The 10,943-nt window shown below is 58.7% G+C and overlaps 1 protein-coding gene across 3 annotated transcripts in view; it reads right to left on the minus strand.

The window, feature by feature from the left end:
• The window catches only part of CACNA1G (calcium voltage-gated channel subunit alpha1 G), a 144,646-nt gene extending 135,061 nt beyond the window's left edge, over window positions 1–9,585 (minus strand). For all 3 annotated transcript variants that reach the window (XM_086623852.1, XM_086623853.1, XM_086623851.1), the window contains exon 1: window positions 9,344–9,585. In XM_086623852.1, coding sequence (XP_086479978.1) covers window positions 9,344–9,585 — 242 coding nt within the window. The remainder of the gene's footprint in view (window positions 1–9,343) is intronic.
• Between the last annotated feature and the right edge of the window lie 1,358 nt (window positions 9,586–10,943).

The following is a 10,943-nucleotide window of genomic DNA, read 5'->3' on the forward strand; positions in this document are numbered from 1 at the left end:
TCAGCCCAGGGGTGCTCCAGCACCAGCTCCAGCCTCCTTAGGGGACCGCAACAGGTCAGCCCAGTCCATGCCATCACTAAACCACGAGCTTCCCAAGCTGCTGACTCTGTGTGCACCCACATATGTGTGCATACGACAGGTGCAGGACACGGAGAAGCTCACCCGCCCGGGCACAGGACATGCCAAGCTACAGAACACCCCGTGCCAGCCCCACACCGGCGTTGTGGGGCTGCCACGGCTCGCCCCGCATTGGCATCATCTCCACTGGGTCACCCAGACTGAAGCATCCACACGGCACCGAGGGCTGAGAAGGAAGATCTCCTTCCGCTCTCCAGGCTCACAGATACCCAACCCTCGGCCAGGACTATTCAGGGGCATGCTGAGACCTCCCAGCTCATCTCCCCAAGGCATCCTCAACCCTCAAACAACTGCCTCAGGGGGACAAAATCCTGGGCACAAGGAAAAAGGGAGCAGAGAGAGCCTGAGGATCCAGCTGCAATCCATCCCAACACCAGAGCCGACGAGCTTCACCCGTGCCTCTCCCCCGAGTCGAATCGGGCTCCACGCCGCCAGCACTGAGCCAGCCGGAACATTACAAATAATAAAGCGATTTATGCGAGGCAGAGGCCTTTAAATTTATGCCGTACACTCGCTGTGAAGTGCAAACCCATTCCCCTCCGCACGTGGCTGGGTTCTTTGTCAGAGAAATTCGGATTTTTGACCCCAGAAGTCAGGATGAGTCTCCAAAGGAGCATCAGAGACAGACGTGCGCTGTGACCCCGAGCAGATTATGGTCTCAAGGGTATATCCCGAGACATATTTATGGTTCTCCAAAGCAAGATAAGTCAATAACCACATACAGTAGCAGTTACAAGTCAGATATTAATTTAATTCCTCTCCTCCCTGTCTGCCCAAATAAGCATTAATTCAACAGAGCATCAGGACTCAGTTATTTGTCATTCTTACTGGGGTTTCTCTTTTCTCCCATTAAGGTAGAATTGCTACAACCAGGCTACCTAGACACCATGGTTCCCGAATTAAAGATACTCTGCATCCGACACAGGCACGGGAGCTGCCAGCCTGGACCCAGGATTCATGCTATCAGCAGCTAACGCTGATGCGGAGGAGGCTGGTGAAAGCACAGCCCATCAAATGCACTTGAAAGCCTTATTCAACCTGCAGCAGAAGGAATATTTTATTCCTAAAAACCCTGGGGCTGAGCAGGAGCTGAGACATTTGCTCCCGCCCGCAGGATCCAGCCAACACAGCCCTGGGAGGGCTGTGCTCCCCCCCAAGACAGGGTCCCCATCACCTCACCACCCCCTGGAGTCGGGTTCCTCCCAAGTCTAGTCTCAACCCAGAGCTAAAAATGAACCTTATTCATGATTAACATCTATATTTGCATAGCATGGCTGGCAGCTTAACACCAAATAAACATTTTGGCAGAGGGAGCTGCAGGCATGGGGGTGAGCCCTGCCCTCCAGAAGGGAGCTGCAGCCTTGCCACGGGCTCACGAGCACTTTCTAATTGAATTAACAAATCTTTAACAACGTCCTGTTGGCCATCTGGGCCAGGGAGGGCTCTGCCTTGGGCCGCTCTGGCCACTGGCATCTCAGGTGCAGGCAGAGGCAGCCAATAATGCCGCAGGAGGAGTGAGAGCTAAACCTGACCTGATTGAGTTATGAATCCCAGGAAATCCTGAAGGCATAAACCCCCCCGGGGCAGTCAGTCTGCCAAGGTGCGTGAACCCCCATGAATCCCCTTACCCAGCTCCGCTGCCGGCTGCAGATTCACCTTCAGCCCCGAGGTCAGGGATCGTCTCGAGGCTGGTTGGGTGAATGCACCAGGGAAAAGCTCTTGGAAGGGAGCCAAATTAGAGATAAATATAAGGATGCTTTGCATTGGGAACTCTGTAAGTGTGGGGCTAGTGTATGGATTACAGTAAATAAATCCCCTTTTCTTTATCAGCTTGTCTGTGCCAAGCTCCCAGCTCTCGCCCATCACCTGCTTTAGCATTTCGTTCCCATTTTCAGCCCCCTCTTGCCCTCACTCTGGGGTCTCACACCCCGGGCAGAGGGAGAGAGAAAGCAGGGAGGACACAAGCGACAAAAACACCCCCATCAAACAACAGCCAGTCCCTTCTGCCCAGAAAACGACGTTTCAGGCACCAGACCCAAACCAACAGACAATTTCCATCCGCTTGTGACTAACCGGTGAACTGGGGGTTGAGTCCTGGCCACGTCCTGGCCCCACACACGTGTGCGTGGCCCCAGTTTGGGGCTCACACTGTGACCTGCCCAGCCACACCGCACCTCAGGCACGCAGTGCCATTCCCAACACCCCGACAGCCCGTTCCCGTAAGGCAGTAACCACACCATGGCAGTCAGCGCGGAGATCGAGCCGTGTTGTTTCTCTCAACAAATATTCAGGCTGAAATATGTGCTTTTTCCATCTGCTTGAGCTCCTTTGCTGGGGCTTTGGTAGGAAGCAGATGTGAGAGCATCCCAAAGCACGATCAGTCGTTACTCACTACATTATATAAAACCATGAGAATTTCCTTCTTTCCCCCCGCGCCCGTTTCTTAGCACCAGACTAGATTCCTGGGTGAGAGGCCAAGGCTGGCAAAAGCCAAAGCCAAACAAACCCAGGTTAGGGGAAACCTCCGTGTGCATCACCAACCAAAGGGAATATTTCACGTCTAGGTCGCTCAGCGGAGAGCCAAGGCACCGGGGAAGGGAAAGCCACGATCTGGCCTCGTAACAAACCCCGAAACACTTAGGCCTCCTAATTAACTAGGAAATTCAACCCCTTCCAAACCACAGGGAAGCTTCAAAGCCCTCCCAACCTGACTCTGGATGCTCCTTCCCCGGTTCCCCATGGATGGCCCCGCTTCCCCAGACTCTCCTCCCCATCCACAGCAGCCAGCGAAGCCACCTGGGGCAAAGGCTCCCTGGGGCTCCTCTTCCAAGGGAAAATGATTTCATGATCCAAATGAAAAAGCCATAAGGGAAGGTTCATTTTGGCCAAAGGTTTTTCTCCCTTCCAGCGACACAGTAGAAAAAGAAGAGCTGAGAGAGACCTGGGTAGGGACTGGGGGCAATCAAAAACTTGGTCTTTTCTGCATGGGAAAAAAAAAATTGAAAGTAAAAAAATGGGAAAGAAGTATTTTCCAGCATGCCGCCAAAACATCTGCAGGGGATGGAGGGGGGAGAAGAAAGTAGAAAATTTTCTCTGCATCATAAAATCCTGGACATTTCCAGACCGGCTCCAACACCCAGTGCTACAGAACGGGGCAGAGAGCCGGAAAGCTGAACTAGTAAGGAGCAGCGAGTCCGCATGGATCGGCCGGGAGACACATCAGCCCCACGGATGAGCGGCAGCTGGGGTGGTCCGGCCCCATCCTGAACTACCGCCTGTCTGAGCCCCCCGGTCCTGGGCATGAGGGGCTGCGGAAGAGGCTGCAATCCCCTCCCAGCCGCCCTGCCTCTGCTCCTGCCTCCAAATGAATAGCAGGTCTCCGGAGACAGCCCCGCGTGGGAGCCCTTGTTCCGGATTTCCTACAAGGAGCCAAAGCGGAGCCGTCCCTGAGGAGAGCAGGGTCCCCGGGGCAGGACGAGGCCACCCCTCCCGGCCGGGGCTCCCCACGCCGGGATGACATAACCGCGAACCGCGTGGAGCCAAGCCTTTTGTCTGCACGCCGGGAGAGAGGGAGGGAAAGCAAGAAAGGAAGAAAAGAAAGAAAACTTCTGGAAGTCATTACGATTCCTTCACTCCAGTCTCCTTTTGGCAGACAGCTTCCCTCTCCCCTTCCCTCCCACCCCCACCCCCCCAACCCGCTTCAAAATGCCAGCCTAGGATTTTTAAATGAGAAAAAGCTGCACTGTACTCCAGTGCTTGGATAAACTCCTACACAAACTTCCAGATGTGACACAACAGCCTGGAAGAGGGAATTCGCAGAAGAATCTCCTTAAAAAAAAACACACACGCACACACAGGGAGCAAAGGAAGCGGGCAGCTGCCAGCACAGTCGGGCGATGGATGGGTCCAGAGATCCCTGAGGAGAGGTGGGGCGTTACCCAGATTAGGATCGAGTGGCTCTGCTGGGGGGGAACGCCGGCAACTGACCCGTGGTCTGGGAGAAGAACAGCCCTCACTGCTCCTGCCTTGCGTGCTCCTAAGGGGCTGGGGAACAGCAGGGAAGAGGTTTTGCAGTTATTTGTCCCCTGGGAGGAGGGATAAGCACCCCACCCTTGGGCTGCCCTTGCTAAAAGGCGATGGGTCCGGCTTCACTCCAACATCCTCACACAGCAGCTGGAGCAAGTCCAGAGATGTGCCAGCACCTGCCCAGGGAGCAGCAGGATGCTCCATCCCAGCTGAGGGGACTGGGGGACTGAGGAACACACACACACACCACCCCCAGCCTGGCAAGTCGTGTTTCTCATTTCCCCCCAGGAGCCAGGGAAGGGAACACAGAGGTGGCAGGGTGGCAGCATTTCCATCTGCATAGGGAGGAGTGGGAGGCACCGGCTGGTGAACCAGGACACAGGAGAGAAACAAGTTCAGGTGCTCTGGGATGGATCAGACGCAGAGGAAGCAAACAGATTCTGACTGCTTTGTGGCGTTTTTAAATCAAAACAAGATCCTTTTCAGGTCTAACCTCTCAAATTGAAGCTTTTTGCTTTGTTAAACTCAAAAGGGAGGTTGGAACAAACGTACTGAGGTTTAAAGGACACTACATGCACTCTTCCCTCAAAACACCCCCCTTTGATAAAAAAAAATTGTATTTTTAACCCTGTGCTACAATTGAATCCTTCAGACAGCAGCGCCTGGCTCTCCTCACAAGCTGGCACAGTCGGGGGGGGGGGGGGGGCGCGAGGACCTCGAGGTGATGGGGGTTCCACTTGCCCATTGCAGGCATCCCCACAGGAGGGAAGCTCTTCAGGGGGCACCACTGGGGTTGGGCAGCCCAACCCGCAGCACAGCTCAGTGGGTTCAGTTCTCATCCCACCACGCAGGAGGATCCTCACTCCAGCGCAGACACACAGACGCATCCCTCCAGGAGAGCCAGATCCAGTCAGGCTGACGCAGAGCCAGGCAGGCACACAGACCCACAGGGCTCGGGGTGAGCTCAGTGGGTGAGGGCTGTCAACCCCCTCGGCGGGGCCATTGCTGCCTTCCAGGATGCGCCAAGCTCCGGCGGCTCCAGCCGTCCCATGAGCCAGCCCGGCGCAGACCTCAGTTATGTCCTGGCATGAAGCCCCCAGCCTGCTGGCCATCTGCAGCTCTGCCGACTTCCAGCAAGAGCTGGGGGCACTCGGCAGCTCCCCGGCACGGAGCCTTTGATCATCCACCTCTCGCTAATGGGAAGCGAACGGAGCCATGCGAGGCGGCTGCGGGAAGAACCCTCTGGGTTTCATTGCAGACCAAAGACAGGGCTGGTTGCCACGACCAGATCAAGACGAGTCTCTTTCCTAAAACCATTTTTGAAACCCAAATCGCAGGGACCGTGCACCAAAGCAAGACAGGAGCTGTCCTCTCTGTGCCACTCAAACCTCCCCTCCCCAGTGAGGGTATGGGCAGAGCTGCTGCCCCATCACTCTCCGGACCAGAAAGAAAAAGATGGGATTTCAACCAATTTGGGGGCATCTCCCCAGAATGGCACCTTTCAGCAGTTGTTGCAGCCCCCCGTTGCCAGTGTGCCACTCTCCAGGCGGCAGCGCTCCACGGGCAGGCACAGCACAGGGAAGAGGCAGGTTTCAGCAGCACAATAGAGATCACGGCCCCTTTCAGTTACACTGGTATTTTCCTATTCAGAGCTTTTAACACCGAGCAGTTGCATCCTCCCCACTTTCTCCATCCCCGCTCTTCAATCACTCCGCAACTCTCAAGAAATAGCCTCGTTTCTAGTCTCTGATCAGAGGAGCAGCCTGGCACAGACCCCGCTACAGCCTTTCATCCTCCCGGCCTTCATGGTGCTTTTATTTCAGAAGTGAAAGCCAGGTAACCAGCTCACCTCTTTTCTCCCCCTCCAGAGATGCTGCCTTCTCCTCTCACTGCCTCGCCAGCATGCACTCCAGGACACCACAGCCCTTCCCAGTCCCCAGCCCATGGGTTCAGTGTCATGACCATTAAACACATTCCCCCATGTCCCTGCTCCTTCCCTGTTGACCCAGGGAGTCCTGACCTCAGGCAGAACCTTTCATCTCAGAGCCTCTGGGAACACACGAGTGGGAAACCAGGCTCATCCCGCCTAAGTCCTCGCAGCACCTGGAGAGGTTTTCACTCAGACTGTGATGGTGTGGAGGGGGAGGACAGCTTGGCAGGGCTGATACAGTTTTAGGGTTAAAACCCCAAGATTTCAGGCTCTGGAGTATTTCTGGATCAGGACAAACTTCATGACCTCTTTTAGCCCTAAGGGAGAGGAGGAGCAGGAGAGCAGCACAGCTCACCCCCGTTCTGCTCCAGACAGCAAGGGAGAAAAAGCCCCGGGCAGAGGATGCTCTGAATGGAAACACAGTAGAAAAAGCCCAACAAACCACCCTGACAGGACTTCACTGGACACTCAGCACATCAACCGTCACCCTCCCCGTAACCCCACATCCCAGCTTTGGCTACCGCAGTCACACACGCTGCCTGGACAGGGATGGGAAGCAGCATCCCAGGAGCTCCAGCTGCACCCCAGGGCCATGAGCTGCCCATCCCAAGGCAGGCAAGGGAGCTGCGGGTACAGGAGCAGCACCAGCACCTCTTCCTGACACCCCATCAGCAGCAAAGTTGATCAGACAGATTAGAGCAGCACAAAGCCAAGCAGTTCCTGTGTAGGCAGCCAGCCTCACCTGCAGAAAGGTAAAAACCACCCGAGAGCGCAGCAGAAGGCAGCGACAACCCCAAACCCCCCGGGGCCAGATTCACCAGCCACGTGAGCCCAAGTGCTGTCACTCCGCTCCAGGGCAGCTGGTGGCAACAAAGACTTTCCAGCAACATGATTATACGGTTTTAGCACCGGGACACGATTCCTAGAAGATCGCAGCCTGAGAAGGGCCACTTTACTGGCCCACCACACTAAAGGAAAAAAAAATTAAAGTAATAAATCTAAACAAGCACTAGGTTCAGGTCCAGCACTCGGGCTGCAGGGAGCCGAAGGAATGAGCATGATGCTGCTTCTGCTGAACAGCCCTGCGAGTGATGGGACGCAACGCAGGTGCCAAGCTGGCCACCACCTTCCTCTCGTCTGTTTAACCACTTTTTTTTGTGTGCATGTGCTGTTTTTAAAGAAACTCCCCCACCCCTGGGTCAGTGACCCTGTAAACAAACAGCCGCACGCAGACCCGACTCGGAGACCCATGGCATTGTCCCCCACGGATCCCAGCAAGTGCTTTTCTGTGTCGGTAACAAGTGGAAAAATTAGCGACAAGGAAAATCCCAGCTTGCAGGGCTGCACCTAGTGCTCGTCCCCCGCTCACAGCGGGGCTTGCAGGTGCCCACAATACCACTAATTTTCCAAGGACAAAAGTTAATCTGCTTGTATTTGCAGGCACAGAGGAGAAGATGCATTTCAAGCCATTATTGGAGTGGGGGATTTTACTGAAAACAACTAAAAACATGCAGGTGTGGACACCTGCTTCAGAACAACATCATTAGGAAGGGAAATAAAAAAAATAAGACTTAAAAACATTTAAATCAGCAATCATAAATAATATTAGTCATAGCAGGCAGTAAGAACAAACTGACTTGCAGTCTGTCATTAATGTTTCTTCCCAAAGCAGGCGGCTTCACAAAGTTGCAAGATTTCCTAAGATGCTTAAATAAATGCAGCTTTGAACTGCTTCGCTGGTGTGTAAGAGATTTGAGGGGAAACTGCTGGGAGTATTCCTAACTGGGTAGAAAAAAAAAAAAATCTCACTTTTACCCTCGTGGGGGACATTTTAGGAAAGAAGGCAGCCTGTTTATCAGATAAATTATTGCTGAAGCTAAAGTAAAACAATATTCACAACTCTGGCAGACCCTCACTGCTCTTCCCGGGCACATCGACCTCAGCTGAGATGTAATTCCTTAATGGTTCCCGCACACCAGGAGCGAAGGACGACTCTGGCCCTCCATACCATGTAACATGTCCTCCCCACTACCGCACAGCCTCTCCCACTCCAGATGTGGGTTTGCTGCCCATACATACTCGCCTGCCTTCGGCACAGGCAGAGCGGTGCGGAGCCAGTAACTTCCTGTGGAGCCGGGCAGTGGCCATCTCTCCCACACCAGTCCCTGCTGGAAGCCTCATCGCTTTGCTTTATTTCATTTTGGGTTTTTGTTTCTGCAAATAATAAATGGAACCGGAGTTCGCGGATAGTAAAACACATTCAGTGCTATGAACCGTGTGCTTGTTGCAACTCAACTCCAAGGGAGGCTTTAAAGGCACCAAGACCATGGCAAGAAGCAATTTTTCTATTGTCTTTTCTCTTTCTGGTTCCTCCTCCCCTCTTCTTTTGAAAGCTTAAACTTGACTAAAGCAGCTCAGACATAGAGCCCGCGCCAGGGCAGACAGGGAGTTTGGAAGGAGACCAGATGCCTTTGTGGGGTCACAGCTCACCCCAGGAGCTGGTGAGCAGCAGCCCTTGGCCGATGCATGTCCAGGGACCGTGATCCCCACCTTGCCCAGACCCCTCAAAGCAGGGAGCATCTCCCAGGGGGCTGGAGAGTGAGCCCTTGGGCCGGCCTCGCACGCTCTGAATTATTTAGGGACTCTAGAATCGGGCCGTAAACCAACCCCCCCAGCACCACCGCCTCCCCCCAGATCGCACCCTCCTTAAAATCCTCGGGGAAGGGACCGAGGAGCCTAAAATGGGCGAGAAACGAGGTCAGGGAGGAAGAACGGTTCTGCAATGGGGGGAGACTGGAGTTAGGGTCCCTCGGCGTGCCGGGAGGAGCGGGGACACCGGAAGCCGTCCGATCGCCCGGGGGGAGGAAGGGCCGCCGCGCCTCCCGCCCGACTCCGCGTGGAGCGGAGCGGCGGGGCCCGCGGGAGCCCGGGCATCGCGGCGGAGCGGCCGGGGAAGAGGAGCCCCGCACCCCCCGCCCCGCACCCTGCCAGGGAGCGCCGAGCCCTCGGCAACAGCACGGAAAACTTCCCGGCCGGACACCGGGGAAGGGGCAAGCACGGCCCGGGTGCCTCCCGCTACCCCGGGGATAGAGAGTGATGGGTCCTCCAAAATCCCGGCTCCTTCCCCATCACCCGGCGGGCTCCAGCCGGGAGGTGCCCCCCGCCCTGCCCGCCGCTCCGGGAGTCGGGGGGGGGGGGGGGGGAGGCCCCGCGGGGCTTACCTCGCCGCCGAGCACCTGCAAAGGATACGGGTTACAGACCAGCCGGAGGCACCAGCTCCGCGGCCGGCTCTCCTGGCTCAGGTAGAAGAAGACGACGGGGGCCAGCGCCGGGTAGGGCAGCGCCTCCGCCTCCGAGTCGCCGCTGCCCGCCTCCCTGTCCCCCGGCCCCGGGCGGCCCCCGGCCCCGGACAGGTCATTAAGGCGGATGAAAGTCTTGGCTCTGCCCGGCTCCGGCTCCTCCTCGGCCGCTCGCGGTCCATCCTCGTCCATCCTCCGGCCGGCAGCCCCGGGGGAAGCCGGGGCGACGCGGGGCGAGCCGGTGGGGCGCCTAGAGGGGCGCGGCCATGGCGGGGCCGGGGGGCTGGGGGCTGCGGCGGGGCGGCTTCAGCGTCGGGGTGGCATGGCCGGGCGAGCCGCTGCCTCGCCCCCCGCCGGGGCCGGGGCCGGGCCGGGCCGCCCCCCTCGCCCTGCCCTGCCGTCTGCGGGCTCCGTAGCTCCTCCTCGCTGTGCCTCCCGGGGCCCGAGCCGGGCGAGTCGCGGGCAGGGAGGCGGCGGCGGGGCGGCCCCCGCAGCCGGTGCTGGCCCCCACCCGCGGGGCGGGCCGCCTTAGCGGCTCTGCCTGCCCCCTCCGCGCCGCAACATCTGCCCGGGGCGGGGGGTGCTGCCCGGCGCCCCGGGGACGGCCGGCGGAGGATGCTCCCGCGGGCGGCGGCGCCGAGGCGAGCGCTCCGCACAGCTGGATCCCTCACTCCAACTTCAAGTCCCGGCTCCTCCTCCCCCCGCTGCCAATGGGGGCTCGCCCCCGGCCCCTCCGCACCTTCCCATTGGCTGCCGCGGGTGTCCGTCCGGGCAGCACAGCTGGACGGGCAGGCATGGTCCCCCGGCGCGGCGGCGGGGCTGGACGGGGCGCACCCGCCCGGCGCTGGCCGGCTGGGGGTCGGGCCCGGTCACCTCCTGCCGTGGGGAGGGACCTGCAGCGCCGGGCGCTGGGGACGGGGGGAAGAGAGCCCTGCGCTGCGTTACACGCAGGCAGACCCCGGTGGGACACGCTGCAGCACCGGGAGAGAGGGAAGCCGGTGAGCGGCAAGGGTAGGGGGAAGATGGGGCAGGGAGAGGCTGCCCCGGCTCGGCCTCTACTGCGGGAGAACAGAAGCCCCAGGCGAGGGAGGCCGGCCGGGGTCAAGGTACCGATGGCAGCAGGAGCCGGTACCGGGAGCTAGGCGGACGCCAGCTGCAGCCCCCGGTAGCCCGGGGATCAGCGCCCTCCCGGGTACCTCGGCTCCGCTCCTAGCTGCTGCTCCGGCGGCCCCTGCCTGAGACCCTCGCCCTACTGCAGGGCCCCGGGCGGCTTCCCCCGCCGATTGCGGGCGGAGGCAGTGGTGCTGGACTCGGCGCATGTGGGTCACTGCCGTGTGTCCCCCCGCCCCCCGCAGACCCCGGTTCCCATTGAGGGGCCACCCCGTTGGGAGCAGGTCGCCCCTGGGCTGGGCGGGGGCGCGATCCTGGCCAGTAGCTCCCAAAGGAGCCGGGCCCCTAGCGGGGGGGACCCGCAAACCCCCAGCCCCAGGAGCAGCGAGTGCCCCCGCTCCCCCCTGCTCGGAGGACGCGGCCGGAGCTCCCTCTACCGG

Source organism: Tauraco erythrolophus, chromosome 20 (genome assembly GCF_009769465.1).
Source record: "Tauraco erythrolophus isolate bTauEry1 chromosome 20, bTauEry1.pri, whole genome shotgun sequence".
Classification (NCBI taxonomy): Eukaryota; Metazoa; Chordata; class Aves; order Musophagiformes; family Musophagidae; genus Tauraco; species Tauraco erythrolophus.